The sequence below is a fragment of the Dermacentor variabilis genome, chromosome 3 (assembly GCF_050947875.1).
Source record: "Dermacentor variabilis isolate Ectoservices chromosome 3, ASM5094787v1, whole genome shotgun sequence".
In the NCBI taxonomy this organism is placed as follows: domain Eukaryota; kingdom Metazoa; phylum Arthropoda; class Arachnida; order Ixodida; family Ixodidae; genus Dermacentor; species Dermacentor variabilis.
Window position 1 is genome coordinate 96494830 of NC_134570.1, and position 27292 is coordinate 96522121.

A 27292-nucleotide genomic window follows, 5' to 3' on the forward strand; every position below is an offset into this window, starting at 1 on the left:
CGCACTTTCCCTGCCTGAGATATACATATTAATTCTGACGTTGCCTGAAGTCGGTGGTTTCGGTTTGCCGACTTTCTCTCTAGAACCGAAAACCGATCGAAAACATTTCGGTTTCACTCCGCGACAAAATAATATATAACGTTTCTGTTACGTTTTCGTTCTGGGCAAAAATATCGTTTTTTTTTTGCGTTTTTCTTTTTGGTTTTTGTTCCTTTCTGACATACTGCCTGCAAGCGTTCCATCAACTCGCAGGCATTGAAGAGCACTGCATAAGATGCACGGAGGTTGCGGGATTCGTTTCAACCGGCAGCGTTTTGTATTCTCCAATACTTTCTGTCGCTTTGGGAACAAATGCTGCAGGGCCTTGGGAGAATAAAATTTTCTAAAGAAATCAAACATTAATGTACGATAAATTTTGAAATATCATATGGAATACAGAATGCTTTGTGTTTCTTTGTTTTTGTTTGCGTTTTGAAGTGAAGTGAGAAATAGGGAGAGAGAAAAAAAACGATAAAAAAGACGCGAACCATTAGCTGCAGTGACTTCGCGTTCCAATTAAACGACGAGCTCGAAGTTGGCATCTGAACGAACATTTAAAGCCAGACATTCCATTGTCCCTTTCGAGTAGTTTCTTGGTCGTCTATCTAAGCGTATAGCAGCAGGGGTGGAAAAGGCGAGAGAAAGCGACGAGATGTGGAGAAGGTGAAGGCGCCGCGGAGCTATGACGGGCTCGTTATTTCCGTTACGTAAAGCGGAGATGCGCGGGTCCGCGGCGGCAGCGGCGGCGTCATCCGAATGACGTCACGCCAGCCGTGGTCGTGACCAGCGCCGCTGAGCCTTGGCTCGGCTTCGGCTTAGTATATCCCCTTGTCTTGTGCGGAAATTCGGCGCAGTGTGCGTGACCGCGATGATATCGCTCACTTTGACGATCATCTCTGATCGTTTCTGCTCAAGCTTCATTTACTTGAAACAACCCGTGATGATGGCTCCATCCCGGAAAATACAGCTGTGGTCAGAATTTTTGACGTACGTGAAAAAACCAGCGGCCAGTCCCAAACTTATCTTGCAGATGAACAAGAAAAACCTCTTCCGACTGGCCGACGAATTCAGATGGCGTTTATCTATGTCTATTTATTTTTTACAGCAAAGCTGTATATGGCTATAGTTTCCAGCGGATTGATGACCGTAGGCCAAAAATGTGGGCCGATCCCGAAGATGGTGCAATAGGCCCGCTGCGGAGGTGAAGGAGGCTTCAAGCACTCCGCCAATTTGCAAAAATACGCTCAATACCTTGGGTCCAAATACAACCCGTATCAGACATTAAGCTGGTAAGAACAGATACTACACTTTGACCGGCGTCGGTCATGCGTACGTTCGCACCACCCTCTTTTTGTCGGCGTTCCAAGCGCTTGCGTATCTCCTTTCCTTTCCTTCCGCTCTCCCGTGGTAGCGGTCTCGTAAGCGTGCTGCCCGATGGGACGGCGAAGCGGAAAGGAATGCGAACCCTTCATGTGACCCTGACCCCACCTTCACATAGTGGAATGGCACTGAATTTTTTGTCGCATTGTGTGTTGCCTATTTTTTGTTTTTTTTGTTGATTTGAATAAACAAGCTGCATGAAGGCATTGCTGCCGCATTGGAGCAAACAAGCTACAGAACTTGTTTAGAGCTTGTTCGCTCGACCCATAATGCGGCGACAGTACTGGCAAGTTTGAATGCGAGAAAAAAAGAAATTGCGACGCACTCTGACGAAAATTCTACCTAAAGGAAAGATTAATGGCCGAGTGCTCAGTAGTTACTTCGAGAATACTGTTGTTTGAAAAAAGTGGCCAGGGAGGAAACGATAGAAGTGTAAATGTAACAGCCTGCTTTATTATACAAGTACTAGCTGTGCGTGTTTGATTAGAAACGCGCAACATGCCTACACATCTCGCGTATTTCAGAGAAATCGACGTGCTTATGCCCGGCTACACGCACCTCCAGAAGGCTCAACCTATCCGCTTCTCCCATTGGATGCTTAGGTAGGTGAAATTGATGCTTGATATATTTCTCGAGAAAATAAAACAGAGTCCAGCCTGCTTATAAGAAAGCCGTATCTGACACTAAAATATATATTCGTTATATTCAGTGCTCATTGCAGGCATGTCTTCGTTACGTATGTCATTACTGGCGAGGAATGTTTCTGAATTACTTCATAATATCCGATAATTCGTTATATCACTCCTGTTTGCTATATCGAGGCTCGACTGTAAAGCAGAGTAAAAATGTCCTTTATGATCTTTTAGGAGCTTTCACGGACGCTCTCTTTCAATTATTGTAAAGCGAGTAGGGTTTCACAGATGCATTAGATGTCCTCCTTCGTTTCCATCATGCATGCAATGAACTCGCAAGAGGTGTAAACTTACTCTGTTTTCCAAAGCGTGTGCTGAGTGCGCGAACTGACAGAGTGTTGGAGCTACGTCGTATAAAAAGGCTTCATTACATTGTCTTTGACTTAACAGTTCACACGGGGTTAAGACGAGGCACCAAATTTCAATGTATTATGCAGTGTGCAAATTATACCACAAGTTTTATTTATTTATTTATTTCGTGCTGCCACCTTGATTATCAGGCCTTAAACAGGAGTGGTTTGTACAAGAAATATGTAAAAGGTAGTACGAAGGTACAAACATAGTGGGTATACAATGCAAGAATATGTAGGGAAAATAACAGCGTGCGACAATCCAGAAAATAACTATAGCTTAATAAAGAAGATATAGGATATCGCAAACAGAAATAACAAAAAATTGAAGAAGCCTAAGCAGAAACAACTCCATGGTAGAAAGCATCAGGGCACGTGTGTAAACACAACGGCAAGTAGAAAACACTTCATCACAAAGAAGCACGAAGAACAAAAAGCACAAGAGGTGTCTCAGGTGCAGTACACATGCGTGCTTGTATTGTTTAGCTGTATCGTACACTATCTAGAGTGTGGAAGATACCCTGAGCAATAGTTTAGGTCATAGCTTTGCGGGGAGTGCCTGCACCAACGAAGATGCGGTTGGGCTCTCAAGTGCAGTTTCAGGGAGGGCGTTCCATTCATGAATGGACCCGGGGGCAAAAAACGATTGTCGCACGATTGCTCGAATAAGTTAGTTCGGCAGGAATACTCCTTTAGCCTCAATGAATGAGATTAACGCGTTGGGCGTCGGTTACACTGCTTTGTATACAAGCTGTTATACATCTTTTTCACTCAAATTCATCGCTGATACAATTTTCGGGTTATATAAGTCGTTGAAACTCGGTCCCCATGACACGCAATACGCTCCTTCGGCTACTACACGTCCTACGTGGGTCCGCGAAATGCATATTGAACGGGCGTTACAGATCTGCATTTGTTTCGTGGCGTTTCATGTACTAGTAATAAACCATTCCAACACAGTCATGACGGGTGTGGAGAATTTCAACGTAGCTTACAGGGAAACGTATTACGAGAGAAAACATGCTTAACGTGCTGCGAGTTCCGCGGGGACCGATCTTCAAAAACGTTATAACGAGCGACAGTGCATTAGAAACGAACCGGTGTTGGCTAGGCTGTTTCAAATTTGCATTTCTCGTACGCCATTCACACTTCTCACTCGCGGCGCATTTAATATTAGTGCCCGTATGAATCAGTTGCTTCTCTCGCTGGAAACCGAAATTTTGTCCGAAGGAAGGCTCGGTTGTAAACTGCGCAGTCGTCTTTGGGTGCTTGACATTTCTTTTCCCCCATTTTTATCTTTCCTCCTGTGCTCACGGGCATTTCCTTCTCCGCGGAATGTAAATCAATCGCACGCTCTACCCTTTCAGCTACGCCTGGTTTCTCCGGCAGGACGCAGATCGGTTCCTCGATCTCTCGCGCAGGTTGAACGTGTGTCCTCTGGGAAGGTAAGACGAGTACTCCACGCAACACACTCGTACATGTCTAGTACGTGCCTTCGGCACATTCTAAGCAGCGTTTCAGGAATTCCGGGAATATTTTGTAAGGAAGATGATTTCTTGAAGCTTAGCGCCGCTGCATTAGTCGTTGGCAAAGCTTAGCCTTCCTTGAGTGCAAAGGGAGCCCTCATAGGGCGGCAACCAGTATTGCGTGCGCACAGTCACACACGCTCATATATGTATTGTTGTGGTTGTGCGAGGAGCTCGAGGTTGACGTGGATGAGGACTTAACGGAAACAGAAATTTGTAAAACCATTCACCAAAGTGACAATGATTTTAAACTCAACGAAAATCTAGGTAACCGAATTCTAAGCAAAATACAGGGACAGGAAGCAATTAGACAAGAACAGGAATAAATTAGGCAAAGACAGGAAGAAGCTAAGCATAAACTGAAAATAATTTTGCAGGAAAAATAACTAACAGAAGTAACGAGGCAGTATATTAAAGCATTGGACAAAGAGATGCAAGGCTTGGAGCAGGCAATCGAACAAAGACAACAACGGCTTGAGAAATCTGTAGGCTGGACGCAGCAAAAGAGGGCGGAAGTCGATAGCATACTTTGGTCGAAAGCCGTGAGAAGTAGTAGTACTTGTGAGTTTGAAAGCACCTTCATAGGTGAACTCAAAGTGCTAGCAACTAACGATGCCTTAGTGGCAACAAAAGCCACTGAAGGCTGTAATGGGAGCGACGAGGTGCTGTGCCAACAGAGCACTGTATAGAGACAGTTAGGCCAGCTGCGACTGAATCGGCACAGTCGCCATGTGCACGCGTCACAGGAATCGTTAACGAAGTACACAGTACTGATGACCACCCGACAGGCACGAGCACCCATGTCGGGATGAAGTGCGAGTCAGACCTGCGTGTCGCAGCGCAGTGGCAGCTGGACAATGAGGGCAGTTCGCAGGATTGCGAGCTGCGTAGCTCAAAGGAAGACAACTGCATTGCTGAAGGATCGGTGAAGCTGTCCGCCAGTCTAGTTAGCCAACAAAGGGACGATTTAGTTATGAATCATCCCGACCGTGCGGGTGAGAGAGCGATTGGGACCGGCGAGTTGTGTGCGCCGATGCACAGCGTGAACGGGACAATGCAGTAGAGGGCAGTTCGCAGGAGTGAGAGTAAAGACTGCTGCACTGTTCCGGAGTCGGTTGAGCTGGCCGCCAGTCGAGGCAAAGAGAGAGTTGATGTAAATGTAAATCACTCAGACTGTGCGGGTAGGAGAGCAATCGGAACCGACGAGATATGTGACGGTCAGCACGAGGCGCGAGGAGATGGTTCAAAAGTGAGCGCTATATATAATCATTGCAGCGTTGAATCCCAGGACCCGGCAGTGAATAGGTCAAACAATCTTAGTCCAACAAAGGTGGTGACCATCATATGCAGCGCCTTGGGGAATGTGCATGCAGCGGTACGATAGTACCTGCTATCCTTTTTTCCTTTTTTTGCTGAACGCCACATGAATGGATTAATTGCGACTAATTATTAATCGAAAACTTGGAGATAGAATTGTCCTGCTCAAGGCACTACTGATAATAAAATAACCTCCAGCGCTTGTCCAATGGGTGCCGCAGTACTACTGTTGGCCTGCCGATCGAGGGGGGGGGGCGGACCTTAAATATAAGAGAGGGGGCAGACCCCCCCCCTCCTCCAGATCCCTCGTGACTTGAAGCACTGCCTCCCCCCCCCCCCCATTTAGTGACGCCACTGCACGCAATTATTATCAGCCAATCTTGTCAGAATATGTATGAACACACGCGCCACGCGTGGACTTCAGGCAGGTGCCAGTAGATGGCGCAGAGTGTCCGGGTCGGTAATTATTATCTTTAATGAAGAGATGAGTAATTGCACGGTGTTGCACGGTGTCAGTTCAAAGGCAAGTCATACCCATAGTCAAGCAATATAAACACCTCGCCGTGTACACAAACGAAGGAAAGACTCTGCACCCCCACCGAGATAATCTTAAATAAAGGGGAAGCGGAATGCAGCAATAATTAGACTAAAAATTCGCAAACGGCTTAAATTAAGGGATGAAGGCGGTACACCTTCGAAGGAGACGATGCAATGTGACAGATACGTCATTAGGCGTAACTCGGCAAGAAAGAGAGCGTATAGTCCAGGCTCAGACAGATCCAGCAACACAGAGCCCCGAGAGACCAAAATTTATCGTAGAAAGCTTTTACTGGAAAAAATCAGAAGTAAATGTTCCTAACAACACGGCCGCGAGACGCGATGATATCCTAGTACCGTGAAATGAACAGCTGGGTCCAATGAGCATGGCACTGCTGACTAATGTCATAGAAATGATTAAAACGAAGACAATTTAGTTTGCGTGGCGTCAAAGCAAGATAAACCTTTTTTTCTAATGGCAAAGGGGATAATGATAAAACGAGCTTGTACTGGCCAGTTACAGTAGCATCGGCGATAGATATAATGGCAATGCAAATCCATAGAATTAGAGCTGTCGAAGTGGGTGGAAAGAAACGATATACTCTGGGAACTACAGAATGGTTTCATACGAGGCAGACGCTTAGAGGATAATATATTTTTACTAACACAGTGCACATAAATTTCAATAGCTCGGAATAGACTTTCATGGGCAGCATTTCTAGATATTTAGGGAGCGTAGACAACACAGACTGGGAATTGCTATGTGATATTCTCAGACAAGAGGGCACAGATGACGATTTCGTGGAGCTGATAGGGACAACCGAGTACATATCGCATGCAAAGGCCGCAAATGCAATGAATTTGCGGAAGTTCACAGAGGACTGAAGCAAGGCTGTGTTCTGTCTACATTGTTGTTAACGCTTTATGTCAAGGGCATAGAGGCGTGCGTCTCTTAGGCCATCCACAAATCTGTCACCTACTAGACGCTCTTACACTTGAGGAGCCTGGTAGTTGCAACGCTTGACCAGCCTCCATAATTCGGCGCAATAAGCAACGACGCCTTCACCCTGTTCCTGAGTAAAACCGAGAAAATTCGCAAACTTCGTTTGTTTGGTGCACTAAGCGCTCGATGAAACGTTTCACGACAGTCACGTAGAACCGCAGTTGATCCATGGAAACGAAAAGGTTTCAAAAAGGGGACGACTTCCAGGTCTCACACAATATAGAAGTGAGTGCATTCACTTGCATTTCTGCAAAAGTGTGGCAAACTCCAGAGACGGCTGCGTAATTTTCCTAACGGGTTTTCCAAGTCGGCCAGGACGCAAAGTTAATGAAGTCGCACACGTATTGCCGTAGAGATGCCGAGCCACTTCAGATAGGACGCATGTTGCTCATTGGCACCTTGATTCGCATTCGGTACACAAAAGCAAACGAAGGAGTTCAACCGGCCACTGGGGACACCATGTCAAATGCTGGGTTTCGAATGTTTATTTATTTAAACATACTGTTAACCCTCATGTGAGGGTCATTACAGAGAGGGTATACATCACAAATACAAAACTGATATGGAAGGAATTTCGACGTATCATAAATCTTCAACAAAACATCATCGAAAAATATCAAGATCATCGAACAAGTGGCATAGAATGATTGACAGGAATGCAGAACACCAAGAAAACCTTGAAATAATTTCAAGGAACAAAACTATCAAGAAGAGTTTCAAACGCTTTTACATCAGTACATTCAGCAATATGTGCAGGTAGGCCATTCCGTTTTTCGATGACGTCAGGAAAAAACGAACGGAAGACGTTTGTTCGGGGGGCATAAAGACGGATGGTTGCACCATGATTTATTCTCTTGCTAAGTCTACCAGGTGCACGTATGTACCTGTTTTTATCAATCTTTATATGACCTTGGAGAATCTGAAATAATTTTATCCTGTTCTTCTGTCGCCTAATTTCTAATAATTCCAAATTACATGAACTTAGGATTTCGGTAACCGAGTCTGTCTTTTTGTACCTAGAACATATAAAGCGGACTGCAAGTCTTTGAATTCTTTCCAGTTTAGCGTTTAGACTTTTCTGATGGGAACTCCAAACTGTGGCAGCGTATTCTAGAACAGCTCTAATAAAAGTTTTGTATGCCATTAGCTTGACGTCTTTGGTTGCGTTTCGTAGCTTTACTCGAAGAAAACACAGCTTTTTGTACGATGCAGAGCCCACATTTTCAATATGGCTGCGCCAGTTTAGGTCATCAGCAATCAATACACCAAGATATCTGCAACTAGACACATTTGTCAGAATAACATTTCCAATGCGATACTGGAAGGAAACAACGTTTTCCTTTCGGGTAATGTGCGCGAAGGTAGTTTTGGCATAATTAATTTCCATGTCCCACTTCCGGCACCAAGTATGAAGACCTTCAAGGCACTGATTAAGTTGTACCTGATCGTTTTTACAGGTAACTGGTGCATAAAATAAGCAGTCATCTGCAAAAGCTTCAACACCACTGGCGGCTGAACAACTGTAACTGCATCATTTATATAAAGCAAAAGCAATAATGGGCCTTGCACCGACCCCTGTGGTACTCTAGAAAATACCTCCAAAAATCCTGACACACTATTACCAATGCGTACAACTTACCTCCGACCTGTTAAATATACTTCAATCCATTTTAAGATATCATTATTGATGCCTACTTGGCGGAGTTCGAAAAGCAGCTTATTATGCGACACTTTATCAAACGCTTTTCTAAAATCAACGCAAATCACATCAATCTGTTGGCGTTCGTCTAAAGCCACTGAAAAATCGTGAACCGTGTCGATTAGTTGGGTAACCGTTGAGAGGCCCCGTCTAAAACCATGCTGATTTACATAAAATAACTTATTCGTTTCCAGAAAATGAATGTGTTTTGCTATTACGTGCTGCATGAGTTTGCAACATACAGATGTCGGGGATACAGGGCGATAGTTGTTTGGAAGCAGGCGATTTCCACTTTTGAACACCGGTATAACAGCAGCGCAGCGCCAATCTTGTGGAAGGGAATGAGTCCGTAAAAAGCGTTCAAAAATAATTTCTAAATAAAAAGATATCCACTCGGCATATCGCTTCAGAATTACCGTCGGGGCCACTGGCCTTCTTTGGATCTAAGTTTAGCAGTTGATTAAACACGCCCTCATGGCGAAACGAAAGAGGCTCCTTAGGAAAGAGCAGGAATAGTTTACGTCATCTGTGACGTGATTATAATCACGTCACAGATGACGTAAACTATTCCTGCTCTTTCAATCGGTGTTTCACAGAGATACAGATATATCTGTATCTCTGTGAAACACCGATTGAAAGAACTCATTGAAACCATCTGCTATTTGTTGCGTGTCTGTCACAAGGTCACCTTCTAGTGTTATCTGCTCTATTTGCTTTCTGTGCTCCCAAAATACGCCAAAATTTCTGTGGTGCACTTTTAATGAAGTTGTCGAGAGTCTCATTGAAGAACTTTCTTTTTGATTCTGATAATGCTGTTGTAAGGCTGCTCCGCACTTGTGATAGTTCGTGTAATTTCTTTGGCTGTTTGCGTAGCCTTCTTATTTTACGTTTCATGTGAACAATGTCGCGAGTTATCCATGGATTTTTCTGTTTTCTTTTTTCGTAACGACTTGGTACAAATCTGTTGGCGCAAGTTGTAATAATGCATTTCAATCGCCGCCACAATTCCTCGACTGACTCCGACTGGGAGGCAATTTCAAATTCGTCAAATGATTTTTCTAAGTAGTCTAGAACCGAATTATCATCTCCTCATTCATAATCTTTAATCGGCACTCGTTCTGTACGCCCTAAGTCGGCAGAATTATTGCACGACGAGGGAAGTATGCCTAATGAAACCATCTTATGGTCAGATATACCATCCAGAATTCATAAGCCATAAGCTCCGACATTACTGGACAGAAAAACCAAATCCAGTATTGATCGGGATGCGGGTGTCACCCTTGTGTATTCGCTAACAATTTGTCTTAATTCATGAAAAAAGGCAATTTCCACTAATTTATTTGCACTCACTGTCTCGGTGTGGTTACTTGACAGAGCCTCCCAATCAATGGGTCCTAAGTTAAAATCGCCAGCCAATATTAGTCGAGTGCTTCTGTTTACATGAGTGCAGAGAAATTCGTTGAGGACATCTAAAAATTCAGGTGGAGTGGCTGGTGGCCTGTAATCTACTCTAACAAAGTACGCAATGTTCATAAACATTAGTTTACACCACACTGACTCTGACATATTGCTTTCTACCATCATGGCCCGACAACAATCCTTAAAGGGACCCTGAAACGCTTTTGACGATTTTCTACAAACGTACTGAGTCGTTAGAGTAGGTCCTTCTGATCATTAATTGACCCATCTAAGTGCCCCACGTAAAGCTTGTAATTTATTACAAGGTTTTAAAAATGCACATCGCTGCCGATCGCAACACAGTGCTCGGCGGAATTTTAAGCCGCCCCTACCCATATGACCGAAATCACCCATACGACGTCAGTGGGGCGAGCTATCTGATTGGCTGACAAGGGCGCGTGATCGATAATTTTTCCAACTTTATGGTAAACAAATGATCTTCATAATAGTTGGAATGTTAGCTCATTTGTTTTTATGAAAAGAAAGTAACATAAAGAGAATGCACAAGAATAATTTTTCAGTACACTTGAGCACTTCCGGCACACAGCAAGTGTCGTCTGCTTGTGTTACAACGTACTCCATTTTGTCGATAGCTCCGCGGTCAGAATCGGTCTCAGTCTTTTCGCGAGCACTATGATTCGACTTTGTTGCCTTGTGGACTGCAAACGTAGCGAGTGGCAATGTGTTAAGCTGCGACATCGTGTCCCTCTGCAAGGCTGCGTACGAGCGAACTGGCTGCTGGGCATCGGACTGCCGCTATCCGATCGGCGCCAGGATTTGCGCGTTTGTGGCCGTCACTTTACACCGGAAGATTACTAACGCAATAGCGTTTCGCGACTCCGGTATTAGGGCAAACGCAAGCGCAAGGGGACAGAGTTTGGCCATGGTTTTGCCGCTTGACTGTGCCGTAACGGGATGACCCACGAGATGAGCAGAAGGGCAAATCTGAATGGTCTGCACGGTGCAGCCACCTGGTGGCACAGAGCTCAACCATACACAGTAGCAGCAAGAAGTGTATTCTTCTTTGTTGCTGGTGTGTATTTTTCGCAGGAGTGTAATCATCAACACGTTGTTTTTATAAATGTTTAAAATGTTTTACACTTGGTTAGAGCAATATTAGCGCTGTGTTTGGCTGGTTAAGCGCTGCGCCAACAAGTGTATGGACCGTGCAGACCGATCAGGCCGCTCACGTACGTCTACGCTAAAGTTCCTTCATCAGCTTGAGTTTATGCCTCCAGTCATTTGCCGAAATGACCAGCTTGCTTGTGGTTACCGCTAGTGTGTGGTTAACGGAATACCAGACATGTTCGGCGCTACGACAGATTGCTTGCAACGCACGCTGCTTCGACAGCTCTCGCTTGGGGTCGACGGCCAAGCGGCTAGCGGAGAGGTCTCGCGCGGGCGGGGGCGGGCTCTAAAACAACCGGAAGTGGACGATGTGACGTCGCATCGTGACGCTGGACCAGTGAAGGCGGAGCTTAGCCCCGCTCGCTCGGCGAACGAGTTGAGGAGGAAAAGCATGGCTAGGGAGGAGGGTAACTTCTAATCGCTTGTAGCTCCGTTAATACGTAACGCTTCACTTAAATTGTGGTGCGAATGTTCTACCTAAGCTGAACCCTACGCGTCTACAAAATTTGTCCGAACCGTTTCAGGGGCCCTTTAACAATAATGGCGACGCCCCCACCTCTTGCATCTCTGTCCCATCTAAACATGTTATACCCTGGCGGTGCAATACAATCGCTTGGTATCCAGGTGCTTAACCAGGTTTCGGTTATTAACACCACATGAGGGTTCGCCGACAGTAATATATATTTGAGATCAGTAACTTTATTAATAATGCTACGAGTGTTCAAGATAATCAAGCGTAGCTATGCTTCAGGTGGCTTATTCCGAGTCGAATGCATGTTTTGCGCTATGCCTGTTTCAGAGCGTGTGCTTTGATGGCTTTTATCTCGGCGATTCTGATATGGGCACCGCTCATTTCGAGCTGTGTCCCATATGTATACTTGCTCGTCTATCTTAATCTTGTCACCGAGGAGGGTTGCCTTTTTGACATTCGCCCTGTCCGCAGCAGCACTTTCCCACAATTTTTTGCTAACTACTACAGTTTCATGCACATAATCATTGCTGATGCTTACAGAGCTCCCTTTCAGTTTTTTTTTTGCAATTCTGCATCACGCTATCCTTTTTCCTGCCGTCAAGAAATCTCATTATTATGGGTCGACATTGTGTTGGGTGTTTCTTTCCGATGCGGTGAATTCTTTCTATTGACTTTACTTGAACGGCCAACTGCTTTCCAAATATGTCATTCACAACAGCTTTCTTCAAGTCAGCCTCAGATTCTTTGCTCCGCTCCTGAACACTAAAAACCACAAGGTTGTTGCACCTGCTTCTATTTTCTAACTCTGTTAGTCGTTCAGCCTGGCACCTTGCAGTCTTTTCAAGAGAAGCAATCTTAACATACATTTCCTGGACCACCTCAAGAATATCGGTTAGTCGGTCTGTATTAAGGTTTAGTGCTGAGGTTTCCTCTGTAATAGCATTTAGTCTGCTGTCCGATTTAGCCTGGTTGTCCAAAATTGTCTGTAATCTTTGCTCTATTGGAGGGCCAGAATTCTCCTCTAGATCTCCCGACGTCAACAACAGCATCATAGACCAAACATCAATTAGTACAGCACAACACCGCCGAGGGCACGGCAGAACCAACAAAAACCTATCGTCGCTACGGTATGAAGCAGTATGATTCCCAGAACTAACCTGGAAAATTAACAGCAGCCGTTCATTCATACTGTCCGCCAGATAGTTGCCGTGCCCTCTGATGTGGTGGATGTCGTGCCGCTCCTCTTGTATTCTTCATGCCGATGACGTCACCGTCGACGGCCTTCGCTCAGCCAATAATGTGGCCATCGTCTCGTCGCCGGTACGATGAAGCAAAATTTAGCCATGCGTTTCATGAGTGCTCCTTGCCGTTGCTGCCGTAATCCAAAACCAGGGCATTATCTGGAAAAGTCTGGAAAAGTATAGAGGCGGTAGCGTTACAGCCTATCAAGATGGGACGCAGAGACGCGCTCTGGCCGGAAAACACGCCTGCAAACTCTGCCGTCGCAATTGCAAGTGACGCTTAATCACTGGAGGGAACGCAGGTGTCGCCACCAGATAGCTAGGGCAGCACAGGTGGCGACCAATACGCTTGCGGAAAAGATTGGCAAGACGAAGAAGAAGAAGCTCGTCATTCCACGCGCCGTTCCAAGGAGCTCGCGAACGCTGATCGACTGGCCCGAACAGATTTTGCCTGGACTAGTTAAGGAGGCCGTTCTCCCACTGCGGGCGCTGCTCTTGCGGAAGCCACCCTTTAAACACACTTCCTGTCAGCCCTAACGCTGGCGACATAGGCGCGGACACTACGGGAGCCAGTGCTGACGGACGACTGAGGCCGAAAAAGTGCTGCCGTGATGCAGGAGGGTGATCGAGCCAAGAAGGAAGCGGCCCCGCCCAAGACCACCCAGGTGAAGCGGAAGCCGGCTGCTGCCGACGATGGGTGCACTCAATCTCTGGAGACCACCACCGTCAAGCGGCCGCTGTTGCGTTTCGCCTGCGACACGTGGTTTTGCCGGCGCGACTGCGGAGGGGCGGCAGACATTTTGGCCCGATCGTCGTCACCGCAACGCTCATCGGCAGGTGTTTCCAGGCGCGACTGCGGCGATGCGACCGCAACGGATCACCCTCGCATTCCAGTCATTGTGCCCGAAACAGGCGATGCCAAAGCAGGGATCATCCTCTCATTACAGTCATTGTGCCCGACCGGCAGCGCTACAACAGGGTGCTACGAGATCGTGCTCGACAGGGTGCTACGAGATCGTGCTCGACATGGTGCTACGGCATCGCTACGACAGTGTGCGTCACCATTAGCCCATTGTACATTCACGTGCTCGTCTTTTGAGGGGTTCCTTCTTGCCCTCAACTGCGAGAGTATAAAAACAGCTGCCCCCGGACGCCAAAAAGGAGGGGCTCCGATTTCTTCTGTTGAGTGAAGTGCTCTCCCGTCTCTCTACTTCGGTCAAACCTGACCACCAACTCTTTGCGATGTTAAAATAAACAAGTTGTTTCGTTGTTACCAGTCGACTCATGTTTTGCCGGGACCTTCGGATGCTTCCAGTTGTACCCCAGGCCGCCAGGCCAACGCTACCCTTGGGGCTTGCGACCCAGGTACAACCACGGGCGTCAGCGCCGAGTTCCCAACAGATCGTACCAGCGGTGCGATCCAAACATCTGGTTGGCAGCGGTGAGATCGCCTCCGACTTCAAACATCTGGTTGCCAGCGGTGAGATCGCCTACGACTTCAAACAACTGTCTGCCAGCGGTGAGATCGCGACAACGGAGGCCAGCAGCAAAGAGATGCAGTTGACGGTATGCTGAGCAGCTCAACGACGATCCGGGAGCAGTGCAACGAGCCCTGTGTGACGACTGGTTGCCTGCAGCGGAACGACTGCGCGGAATTCCTGCCTGCGAGGTTTGGTGAGTGCGGGACTTTCTTCTTCTGAGCTTTGCCAGGCTTTTGTTAGTGTCAGAAACAGAGCTGGTAATTGTGGTTGTCGTTGCTGCCGGGTTAGTTTGCGGCAAGACAATAGTAAGCAGTAGAGAAAGCAGCATTCAGAGCAGCCATGGATTTGAAGTCGTTGCGCAAACCGAAATTGTTGGAGCTTGCAAGAGAGTTGGGTCTGGATGTCTCAGACAAACTCAGAAAACCTGAACTGCTAAAGGCTATTCTTGAGTTAGAGGCTGAGGATGACGAGCTGTCGGAATGCCTTGAGACTATTGAGGAGAGGTCAAAAAGACAGGAGCGTGAACTTAAAGAACAGAAAGAAAAAGAAGAGCGTGAACGTAAAGAACAGAAAGAGCGAGAGCAACAAGAGAAAAAAGAAGAGCGCGAACACGCTTTGGAAATGAAGCGTCTCGAGGTAGAGATGGAACGCGCTCGTAATGGAAGTCAGGCACACGGTGCAGGAGAACGAGTATTGTTCAAAATGACTGACCTGATGCGGCCGTTTAAGCTTGGAGAGGACATTGGTTTGTTCCTGGTTAACTTTGAGCGAACGTGCGAGAAGCAGGGGTTCTCTCGGGAAACGTGGCCACAGCGCTTGCTCACTTTGTTACCCGGCGAGGCGGCCGACGTAGTCGCTCGCTTGGATAGAGAGGAGGCAGAGGATTTCGACAAAGTGAAATCGAGTCTTCTAAAAAAGTACCGGCTGTCTGCGGAGGCGTTCCGTCGGAAGTTTCGGGAAAATGAGAAAGGCAAAAGTGAGTCATATACAGAGTTTGCGTATAGGCTTATGTCGAACATGCAGGAGTGGCTCAAAGAAGAGAAAGCGTTTGGTGACCACGATAAAGTTCTGCAGTGCTTCGGGCTAGAACAGTTTTATAGTCGGTTACCGGAGAACGTGCGATACTGGGTCTTGGATAGGCCAGACGTTTGTACGGTGGCTAAAGCCGCTGAGCTAGCCGAGGAGTTTGTGACGCGTCGGGCTCGCGGAGCTAAGGATGGTCAAAAGGGTGAATTTGGCTCGAAGTTCGAGAGGCCGAAGTTCACACCCATGAGAGCAAAGGGGAACACGCGTAGTGCGGATGCGAGTGGAAGCAGTGCGACCGAACCTAAGGAGACGGCGGCAGCCGAAGCCGAACGCAGAAAGCGGTTCGAGATGAGGCGAGCGGGCGTTTGTTATACGTGCCAGAAGCCGGGTCACTTTTCGGCGCAGTGTCCGGAAACAACACCAAAAGTTGTGTTTTTTTCAATAGGCAGCACTGACGAGAACATGAAGCTTCTCGAGCCTTACATGCGAGACCTCCTCGTGAACGGGAAAGAGTGCCGAGTGCTTCGCGATTCCGCAGCTACGATGGATGTAGTTCACCCATCTTACGTAGAACCCCATATGTTCACGGGCGAGTGCGCGTGGATCAAGCAAGCCGTGGAAGCTCATAGCGTGTGTCTGCCAGTAGCAAAGGTGCTTATTGAAGGACCTTTCGGAGCGCTTGAGACAGAGGCGGCAGTGTCATCTATGCTGCCACCCCAGTACCCGTACCTATTTTCAAACAGGTCCGATCACCTCCTGCGCGAGAAGGGGCTTTTGTTTGGTGAAGCTAGTGTTCAGGCCTTAACCAGATCGAAGGTTCGGGAGCTCGCTGCAAAGGCGGTGGTTGCGGGGCCGACGTTATCAAACAACGAAAGAGGGTCAGAGGCGCAGCAAGCTGATATTCAGAGCACGCCCGAACTGAATAAACTTGAGTCTGTAACGTTAAAGGCGCCAGATACTGGAGAGGAAACGCCCGACGCGGGAAAGTTAGAAGAGCTATCTACTGATTTGCTCATCGCGCCTACGTCAGACGGACTTGATAGGTTGCTAAAAGTCAGCCGGACGGCTTTGATAGCCGAGCAAAAAAAGGATGGCAGCCTGGAAAACGTGCGCTGCAATGTCAAAGAAGGTATCGCCAGGAAAACTGCGCGTTTTGTGGAAAGAGGGGGAGTCCTGTACCGGAAGTATCTAGACCGCCGAGAAGTGGAGTTCGATCAGCTGATCGTGCCTCAATGCTATCGTCAGGATCTGTTGCGCTTGTCACACGGGGGTTCGTGGTCCGGACACCTAGGAGTTAAGAAAACTAAGGACCGTCTCTTGCAAGAGTACTATTGGCCAGGGTGTTTTCGGGACGCAGACCATTTCGTGAGGACATGTGACACTTGTCAGCGGGTGGGCAAACCAGGGGACAAATCGAGGGCGCCGTTGAAATTGGTACCTATCATTACGGAGCCTTTTAGACGGCTCGTTATTGATACTGTGGGACCTCTGCCGGTAACAGCCACGGGGTACAGACACATTTTGACTGTGATCTGCCCAGCGACAAAGTTCCCTGAAGCAGTGCCGCTTAAAGAACTCAGCTCAGTTGAGATAGTTAATGCACTACTGTCCATATTTGCGCGAGTTGGTTTCCCTGCGGAAATCCAATCAGATCAGGGCACAGTGTTTACTAGCGCTTTGACGACAACTTTTCTCGAAAGGTGTGGGGTAAAGCTGTTACACAGCTCAGTGTACCACCCACAGTCGAATTCCGTTGAGAAGCTCCACTCCGTCATGAAGCGCGTGTTGAGAGCGTTGTGTTTTGAACATCGAACTGACTGGGAGCTGTGTCTGCCTGGGGTGATGTTTGCTTTAAGGACCGCGCCGCATGCAGCTACGGGGTTTTCGCCAGCTGAACTGGTGTACGGTCGCTCGCTTCGATCTCCGCTTCGCATGCTTCGAGAATCATGGGAAGGTAGGGGCGACGACCCAGTCGTGGTGGAGTACGTGCTTAAGCTCCTCGAACGCTTAAGAAGGGCACAGGAGTTGTCAGGTGAAGCAATGACAAAGGCCCAGCAGAGGGCCAAGGTTTATTATGATCGGACAGCCAGGGCCCGTCGTTTTGAGGTTGGCGATGAGGTCATGATATTGCGCACATCGCTAAACAACAAACTAGACGTGCAGTGGGAGGGCCCAGCACGAATTGTTCAGAAACTGTCGGACGTTAACTACGTGGTAAGTCTGCCAGGAAAGCGGAAAGCACAGCAAGTTTACCACTGTAATCTGCTCAAACCTTATAGACAAAGGGAAGCAGTGGTGTGCATGATGGTAAACGTTCCTGAAGAGCTTCCGGTCGAGCTTCCGGGACTAGGCTCAGTGACGAACAGGGAAGACACCGGTCAAGTCATTAGTGACCTTATCAGTAGAGCACCGCTGTCGCCCGAGCAGAAAACCGAACTACACCAGCTATTACAAGAGTTTCAAGGTCTGTTCTCTGAGAGGCCTGGTAGGACTTCTGTACTTACTCATGATATAGAACTTACCTCCACAGAGCCAGTACGATCCAAGGCGTATCGGGTGTCACCCCGCCAGAGCGATATTATGGAGGCTGAGGTAAAGAAAATGCTACAGCTCGGTGTTATTGAGGCAGGTGAGAGTGATTATACCTCCCCTTTGATTTTAGTTGAGGTACCGGGCAAGGAACCTCGTCCTTGCGTCGACTACCGCAGGCTTAATTCCATCACTAAGGATCAAATTTATCCGATCCCTAACATCGAGGAGCGCCTTGAGAAAGTTAGTAGCGCTCAGTTTATTTCCACCCTAGATCTTGTCAGGGGTTATTGGCAGGTTCCACTTACAGAAGAGGCTAGTAGGTATGCGGCGTTCATTTCACCAATGGGAACATTCCGTCCTAAAGTGTTGAGTTTTGGTTTGAAGAACGCGCCATACTGTTTTTCAAGCCTCATGGATAAAGTGTTGCGGGGACAGCAAGAATTCGCTTTACCGTATCTAGACGACGTAGCGATATTCTCCGCATCCTGGTATGAGCATATGGCACACTTGCGGGCAGTGCTAACCCGCCTGCGCGAAGCGGGCTTGACAGTCAAGGCTCCTAAGTGCCAGTTAGCACAGGCCGAGGTTGTCTACCTCGGTCACGTGATTGGTCAGGGTCGTCGCCGCCCCTCTGAAATAAAAGTGGCCGCTGTGCGAGACTTTCCGCAACCGCGCACAAAGACCGATATTCGGTCGTTCTTGGGTGTCGCCGGCTACTATCAGAGGTACATCCCTAGGTACTCTGATATCGCGGCTCCCCTGACGGATGCTCTAAGAAAGACAGAGCCTCAAACAGTCGTCTGGGACGAGACAAAGGAAAGAGCTTTTAGCGCCCTAAAGAGTGCCCTAACAAGCCAGCCTGTGCTACGATCGCCAGACTATACAAAAGGGTTCGTTGTTCAGTGCGATGCTAGTGAGCGAGGCATGGGCGTTGTACTGTGCCAACGGGAAAATGGAGTAGTAGAACACCCCGTCCTGTATGCTAGTCGTAAGCTGTCCAGTCGTGAGCAGGCGTATAGCGCCACCGAGAAAGAGTGTGCGTGTCTCGTGTGGGCCGTTCAGAAATTGTCATGCTATCTAGCCGGCTCGAGGTTTATCATTGAGATGGATCACTGCCCTCTCCAATGGCTGCAGACCATCTCTCCCAAAAATGGCCGCCTCCTGCGCTGGAGCCTCGCTTTACAACAATATTCCTTTGAGGTGCGTTACAAAAAGGGGAGTCTCAACGGTAACGCCGATGGCTTAAGTCGAAGCCCCTAACGTAGGAATCAGCCTCAAAATTGTTTGTTACTGATGTTTTTCTTCCTGAGGCAGGATTTTTTTTAACATATTGCTTTTGTTTAGTGTTTCAAAGTGATGATATGCTTTCTAGTGCAATTTTTCAATTTGTGGACGCGTTCTGAGTGATGCTAGACTACTGTAAGGAACTAGGCAGTGGTATAAAAAGGGGAAAGAGCCTGGCAGGGCTTAGTGAGGGTTGTGCCGTGCTTGCTGACTGAGCGGTTGAGTTTCAGCGTAGTTCTAACGCTTGCCGGGAACGAGAACAAAAATGTGAACTCTCCCGAAGTCACTTTGCAGTGTCCCGTGCGAACCTGAACGAGAGAACGAGGCCTTCTCTGTGCGCTGCGCTCAAGAAACGTCGAGGGACGCCCGACTTCGGTTATGAGCATCATCGAGCGACATCCCTCCGGACAGCGGATGCAGTCCCCTGTCCATCGGGATCTCCTTCCCCCGGCGGGGCGGTCTGTTGCGTTTCGCCTGCGACACGTGGTTTTGCCGGCGCGACTGCGGAGGGGCGGCAGACATTTTGGCCCGATCGTCGTCACCGCAACGCTCATCGGCAGGTGTTTCCAGGCGCGACTGCGGCGATGCGACCGCAACGGATCACCCTCGCATTCCAGTCATTGTGCCCGAAACAGGCGATGCCAAAGCAGGGATCATCCTCTCATTACAGTCATTGTGCCCGACCGGCAGCGCTACAACAGGGTGCTACGAGATCGTGCTCGACAGGGTGCTACGAGATCGTGCTCGACATGGTGCTACGGCATCGCTACGACAGTGTGCGTCACCATTAGCCCATTGTACATTCACGTGCTCGTCTTTTGAGGGGTTCCTTCTTGCCCTCAACTGCGAGAGTATAAAAACAGCTGCCCCCGGACGCCAAAAAGGAGGGGCTCCGATTTCTTCTGTTGAGTGAAGTGCTCTCCCGTCTCTCTACTTCGGTCAAACCTGACCACCAACTCTTTGCGATGTTAAAATAAACAAGTTGTTTCGTTGTTACCAGTCGACTCATGTTTTGCCGGGACCTTCGGATGCTTCCAGTTGTACCCCAGGCCGCCAGGCCAACGCTACCCTTGGGGCTTGCGACCCAGGTACAACCACGGGCGTCAGCGCCGAGTTCCCAACAGATCGTACCAGCGGTGCGATCCAAACACCGCATGGAAGACCTGCCAATAAGGACCCGTCATCACCAGCGACGAGGTCCAGGTCTGTGAAGCCGGCAACGCCGAAAGCCATCGCCACCACGGCTTCTGCTAAGCTGATAAAGGCTTCAGGTGAACTGGCACCACACGCCGATTTGAACGTTCCATCCACCAGCAAGGGAGGTTCACGGAAGGCGCAGAGGGTGAGCCGCAAGACGCGATCACGGAGCTCTTCCCCGAGTGATGGCACATCTGCTGCCGTGATGCAGGAGGGTGATCGAGCCAAGAAGGAAGCGGCCCCGCCCAAGACCACCCAGGTGAAGCGGAAGCCGGCTGCTGCCGACGATGGGTGCACTCAATCTCTGGAGACCACCACCGTCAAGCGGCCGCATGGAAGACCTGCCAATAAGGACCCGTCATCACCAGCGACGAGGTCCAGGTCTGTGAAGCCGGCAACGCCGAAAGCCATCGCCACCACGGATTCTGCTAAGCTGATAAAGGCTTCAGGTGAACTGGCACCAGACGCCGATGTGAACGTTCCATCCACCAGCAAGGGACGTTCACGGAAGGCGCAGAGGGTGAGCCGCAACACGCGATCACGGAGCTCTTCCCCGAGTGATGGCACATCTGCTGCCGTGATGCAGGAGGGTGATCGAGCCAAGAAGGAAGGGGCCCCGCCCAAGACCACCCAGGTGAAGCGGAAGCCGGCTGCTGCCGACGATGGGTGCACTCAATCTCTGGAGACCACCACCGTCAAGCGGCCGCATGGAAGACCTGCCAATAAGGACCCGTCATCACCAGCGACGAGGTCCCGGTCTGTGAAGCCGGCAACGCCGAAAGCCATCGCCACCACGGCTTCTGCTAAGTTGATAAAGGCTTCAGGTGAACTGGCACCACACGCCGATTTGAACGTTCCATCCACCAGCAAGGGAGGTTCACGGAAGGCGCAAAGGGTGAGCCGCAAGACGCGATCACGGAGCTCTTCCCCAAGCGGTGACACCTCTGCTGCCGTGACGCAGGAGGATGATCGAGCCAAGAAGGAAGCGGCCCCGCCCAAGACCACCCAGGTGAAGCGGAAGCCGGCTGCTGCCGACGATGGGTGCACTCAATCTCTGGAGACCACCACCGTCAAGCGGCGGCATGGAATACCTGCAAATAAGAACCTGTCACCACCAGCGACGAAGTCCCGGTCTGCGAAGCCGGCAACGCCTAAAGCCATCGCCACCACAGCTTCTGCCAGAGCTTCTGCCAGAGCTTCTGCCAGAGCTTCTGCCAGAGTATGCATAAAGCTTTCGTTCGATGGCTTGATAAAGGAAGAATCCTTTGCCGATTTCAACCATGCCACTGTCACAATCTTCTTGGTCTTCCTCATTCTTCAAAAACTCGCGTTTTCTGCATTATGGCTTGCAGACGGTCGTCAGCCTAACACTCAACTGCTCTTTCAAAAGCCTGCAGTGCTCCACGCACATTCGCTTCCTTAGCAGCTTCTTGCCTTCCGACTTGTGAAGCTTGAAAAGCGAGGGTTTTCTTTCCGTGTCTGTTTCACAAGCCGAAGCCGTGATTTAGCTGTGCACGGTGGTAATGTCAGCGAGATTTTGCTGCACAAGCTTTGGCCTGCATATCTTCTACTGCAACCGTTTTCAGTCTACCACAAAAGGGTTCAGCAATTCACACCAACCGCCATACGGGCGAACCGACACCAGACGCCGACGGGTACGTTCCGTCTACCAGCAAGGGACTTTCACGGAAGGCACAGAGAGTGCGCCGAAAGACGCGATCCCGGAACTCGATCGTCCCCGAGCGTTTCCAACTCTTCCGCTACCAAGGCTGCTAAGCGTTGACACCGCTCGCGAAGTCAGCCCCTTGGCTGCAGCAGTCACCATGCCAAGAGAGGAAGGAGCCGTGGCAGATCTAGGCAGTCGTACCGCAGTGGCCGCGGTGACAAGCGCACAGGCAGATGCTGCGGAAAGTACACCACCGAGTTGGAGAGCAGCCACGAAAGAAAGAGGGGACGAAGCAGGAGCCGACGCCGCCGCTCCAAGAGCAGCACGTCTGCTGCGAACACGAGCGTCAAGGGTGGCAAAAAAAAGAAAAGGGCGCCGCCACGCCGGTAGTAGTGATTCGTCGTCGAGCAGTAGAGGTAGGCGAGTCAAATCGAAGACGATGACAAGTATTTGCTTTTGCAGAAATGCCTTCCTATTCTGTTGCCAATTTGAAATTTAAATGTAATATATAAATAAAGATTTCATTGATTGATTGACTTGTTGATTGAAATATATGACCTACAACACGATTTTTATGCCCCAAAAAGTGCCCAAAAAGTTCCTGTGGCAGTCCCAACCTTTGCAGAATGCTTTTGAAAATGGAACTGCCCACGGGACATACGGTGGTTGAACAATTCCACACTTACGATCTGTTCCAATTCTGGCCAGCATAGAAGACTTAGATAAAATATGCTCTGGCGTGACGAAGATGTTACGTCGTCCAAGTGGGAGGCTGCCCTACGCAGTCCCGAATTTGAATCCCAACTATGGGCAGCCCAACAGGCCCGCAATGTGGCGGAGAGGCTAGGTCTTTCTGTCCCGACGTGAGAGCAGTCCCACGTCCCGATGGACCTTATCAAAGTTTTTCCATCCATCCATAGGAGGCAGTCTACGTAAACAGCCAAGGAGACAGCCGAGAAAGCTTCGATGCCTTGTAATAGAACGCGCTTCTGGAAGACGCACGGAAGACGCTTCTGCGACATGACGCCACCTCGCGGCGACAAGAAAAAGTTGACAAAAGCACGCATTACTATATTTTAGGTATTTGCGCCTGCAAACCATGAAAAAAATTTGCAGTTCTTGTTCCTTGTTCTTGTCCAGGCATCTTGTTTAGTCGCGCTTACACATTCTGTCATGGATTCGCACCAAGCAGCCCGTCAACGTGTTTTGACTAAGTTAGCGAGCCCGGTGTCACGCGCGCACAGGTAAACATGAACACAAATCGCTCGATGACAGCGGAAACTGTCTGTGAAAATGCTGGAGTTATGAATCGCGGCAGCAGCCGCGAGCCAATTGACCGCCGTCCAGCTGTCACTTCAACGCGTACGAAACGTCGAAGGCACAGCGCATAAGAAGCTACCGGCACTACAAAGCTACCGGTCTGCAAACATCTCAGATCTCTTTGAAGATGAAGCCCGCGCGGGCGCGCACTTTAGCCCTGTCGCAGACCACATACAAGATAACGAGCGCCGGCAAAGCGTCCCTCTGGCGTCCGCCAAAGGCGTCTACTACGCGTCCGCGATTCGCGTGGCCAACGCCGTAGCAGACGCCGCAGTTGTCTCCACTCTGTACGGAGCGGCGGGCGAGGAGAACATCAAGGCATCGCAGCCATTGAGGAAGGTATTTTCGTTCTTCCATGATCGTAGCAGCCGCCGGAGAAGAACTCCCCTCCTCCCTCGCCTCACCTCCATGCCTCGCGCGCCACAGGGGAAGGCACGCATCAGGGCCGCATTCCTCGCTCGCGCACGCGAGATTGAACCACGTTCGACGGATCACCCTCGCACGCTTTCAATGATACGGAACCTCACGGCGACAGTTACTGCGCTTCACTTTACCCCAACCTTTCCTTCCCATATTCAAGAATCTCCTTCTCTCTCTCTCTCTCTCTCACGGCGACGCCGACGGTGACAGCGGCGGCAGAAATACGCCTGGAGTGTCCATATAATTGTTATCGCCATAAAACACGATGTAGCTTACATTAAGTGCGTAGGATCACGTGTCTACGTTGTGCGCAGACAGCCTTCTTGTCGGCTTTCCAAGTGCCCAGCTCAGCCGCCATCATGGTTGGACAGGAAAGTAGGCTGCCTCGTTTTTGCCTTCGATGCTGTCTTCGCGAAGCTGTCTACTTTCACGTCTCCGTGAGAACTGGAATGATATTTAAGATGGCCGCTGTCCGCTTAGCCGTCTACGGCGAGTATTGAAACATGCCTCCAAATTCGCCTAACACGACGAAGATCGAGAAATTGTAGGCGCAGTATTAGGGCATTGAAGAAATTGTGGTTTTCGCGATTGGAAAACAATCCAAAAAAGAAAACGTGCGCAGCTTGCACTAGTGGTGCAAGGCTGGAGTCAACATAGGAGCTTGTGATCACCTAGTTTTACATGGCTTTCCTAAGTTGTTTGTAGGTTTTCCGAGGTTATGCTGAGTTTTGCTAAGTTGTTGGTAGGCTTGGCTGAGTCGTTTCTAGGTTTTGTTAGATTATGGCAGGCTTGGCTAATTTCTTTCTAGGTTTTGCGAGGTTATGCTAGGTTATTCTAAATTGTTGTCTTGGCGGGCTTCACGCTGAAAGTTTTCGAGCAGTCGCAGGCCGGGATCGCTTTCTCGGCGACGTCGAGCGTTCAGGCGCCGACTCTCGCATTCCCTGGACTGAAACTCGCGATCGTCGACTCGGCATCGCCTCTTCTCAGCCGCAGCTTCGGCGTGGTGCTCCGGATCAGCTCGGCGGCGACGCATCGCTTCTCGTTTGGCAGCAGGGCGCTCTTCCACGCTTCTTCTTCGGGCGTCCGTACTTTCTTCGGTCTTTCCATGGCAGCAGCACGTATACGCACGGAGTAGAGGAGGCGATAGGTGTGTCGCCGCGCCCGGTCTTCCGAGCTTTTACTCGCTGTGACATCACGACTCCGCCTCGCGTGGGGTGCGAGGAGATTACGTGGCTCGGTGCTCTCGCAGGTGGTTGCTAGGCAACGCGAGGCGGCGCACAGCTGGGCTGAATTTCTGGTAACGCTCCACGGCGGAACTAAAAGCTTAAACAGCTACGCTGCTAAAAGTTCCATAGTGTGTTACACTCTTGTAACATGTGAAGGCGAAAGCCTACTGCGCATTTCGTAGTTCATTACGTTAAATGATCGGAGGGGTCAGACCTCTCGAAAGACATAACGAGACGGAGGCTATATACCGAGGGTGGATGCTATCCGGATTCTCGGCATGAAGGTAGAATCGAGTGGTTCAAACAACCAGACAGTGCTGCGACTCACTAAGAAGACGGACAATCCCATCAGACTAATCAGAAGGATGGCCAACCGGCAGCAAGGCCTCGGAGAAGATAACCTCGTGAGATTGGTACATGGGTTCGTAATGTGTCATTTCACTTACGTCGCGGCCATGCACAACTGGCAAAGATCGGAGCGGGATAAGCTCAACGCAATAATCAGGAAGGCCATCAAGAGAGCTCTCGGCATCCCCATATACACTCACACGGAAGGCTTACTTCAACATGGCATGCATAACACGCTAGAGGAAATAGCGGGAGCACAGGAGAGGGCCCAGTTCGTCAGGCTATCTACCACACAAGCTCGAAGACACATCTTACAGGAGCTGGGCGTTCCCCCCACAGTAATCAAAACGAAGTTCTGCAGCATCCCTCGAGAGCAGCGGGACCGCATCACTGTCGCCCCGATCCCACGCAACGTCCATCCAGAACACAACGTGGGAAGACGGCGGGCGCGCGCGAAGGCTCTCCTGGAAAAGACTCGGGAACGGGCTTCGGAGAACAGTTTCAGCCACCGCTCAGGGGGCCCTCAATGGGTTGCACCCGGGACGGTGCGTCCTACGCATATCAAGGTCCTGGGCTTTTGGCTGCAGGACAATGGTAAGGCGGAAGTTTGGGTGCGGCAAACAATTCAGCAGCTCCATGAAGTCAAGAAGCTACTTATAAGAACAACACAAAGGGTGAAAGGTATCAAAGAGCACCAACTCAGAAGACTCACCATGGCCCTTGCTATACCTCGAATAATGTACTAATATTCATACTTACAAGCCACCAAAACACAAAAAATGCAAACTTGAAACCATGCTCCGGCAGATAACGAGAGTTATTCTAGGCACCCCTGTATATTCGCGATCCAACCGAGTTGATGAGACGACAGTGCTGCCTAAATTGGATGAGCTGAAACAACTCCACCAAGAGGCACAATTTAGTCGCCTGAAGCTATCTAGACAGGGACGGGCATTTATGCGTGATCTAGGCTACGATATTCCACAATGCCCAGACAGGGAACAACAATGTCCCTCGTGGGACACGCTAGACCGTATTACCGTCGACCCAATACCTCGAAATATGGGGGCAGACAACCAACCAGAAAGATGACAAAGTGGAGCACTACACCTCAAGGACGACACCGAGGACTGGATCCTATACACGGACGCCTCTCCATACAATCAAGGCTTCTGCACAGGGGTGGCAACAGACTCTACACCTTTATCATGGGGCCTACACCACAATATTACATCACAACATCAAGCGGAACTTACAGCTGTCGTGGAGGCCACGACCATGCCAAATCCACACGAACGAAATCTGCTCATTCGAACAGATAGCCAGGCTGCATGCAGGGCACTCGCAGCCAGGAACGTTTCCGCGGCACTGCACTCAGCATTAACAACGCACCTCAATGCATACTCAAACCTTAGAGGGCGGATTCAGTGGATTCCTAGTCACACAAGGATCAGAGGGAACGAAGTGGCACATGCCACATCCCGCGCAAATCTCCCGGGCCCTCCTCTGTGGTGGCCGGACCCACTGATTCTGAATGAGCAATCTGCCTTCGCGCGGGCGGAAAGACGCGAAAAACTTGACGATTTACGGAACAACTCCATGAAGTATCCACAAGCAGACACACACATGAAGCGAAGAGAGGCGGTACTATGGAGGCGTTCACAAACGCACTCTTCCTTGTCCCCACACGACCCACCCGTAGACCTCGACACTTGAGGAATGGCTGGCGGACTCCTCCTCCGACTACGTATGTGCCATGATCGAGCTCATCACGACGTTCTGCTTGGCAGATAACTAGAACAAAGCGGGCGAACCGGACCGGGGTTCTTGAATAAAGTTTATTCTCTCTCTCTACTAATCCTCCTCCCCCAGGGCTTAAAGTCTCCCTTCGGTGGAGGGGAGGCCCTCATAGGGCAGGGACCAGCGTAGCGTCCGTACAGTTACACACGC

The 27292-nt window shown here is 49.5% G+C and overlaps 1 protein-coding gene and 1 pseudogene across 2 annotated transcripts in view; one reads left to right on the forward strand and one right to left on the reverse strand.

Moving 5' to 3' along the window:
- The window catches only part of Argl (Argininosuccinate lyase), a 76459-nt gene that overhangs the window by 17567 nt on the left and 31600 nt on the right, over nucleotides 1–27292 (forward strand). Inside the window, exons 7-8 of one of the 2 annotated variants that reach the window (XM_075685995.1) lie at nucleotides 1944–2021; nucleotides 3829–3906. In XM_075685995.1, the coding sequence (XP_075542110.1) occupies nucleotides 1944–2021; nucleotides 3829–3906 (156 nt within the window). The remainder of the gene's footprint in view (nucleotides 1–1943; nucleotides 2022–3828; nucleotides 3907–27292) is intronic. The other variant, XM_075685996.1, reaches the window with a different exon arrangement.
- On the reverse strand, nucleotides 1194–1366 carry LOC142576786 (U2 spliceosomal RNA; annotated as a pseudogene).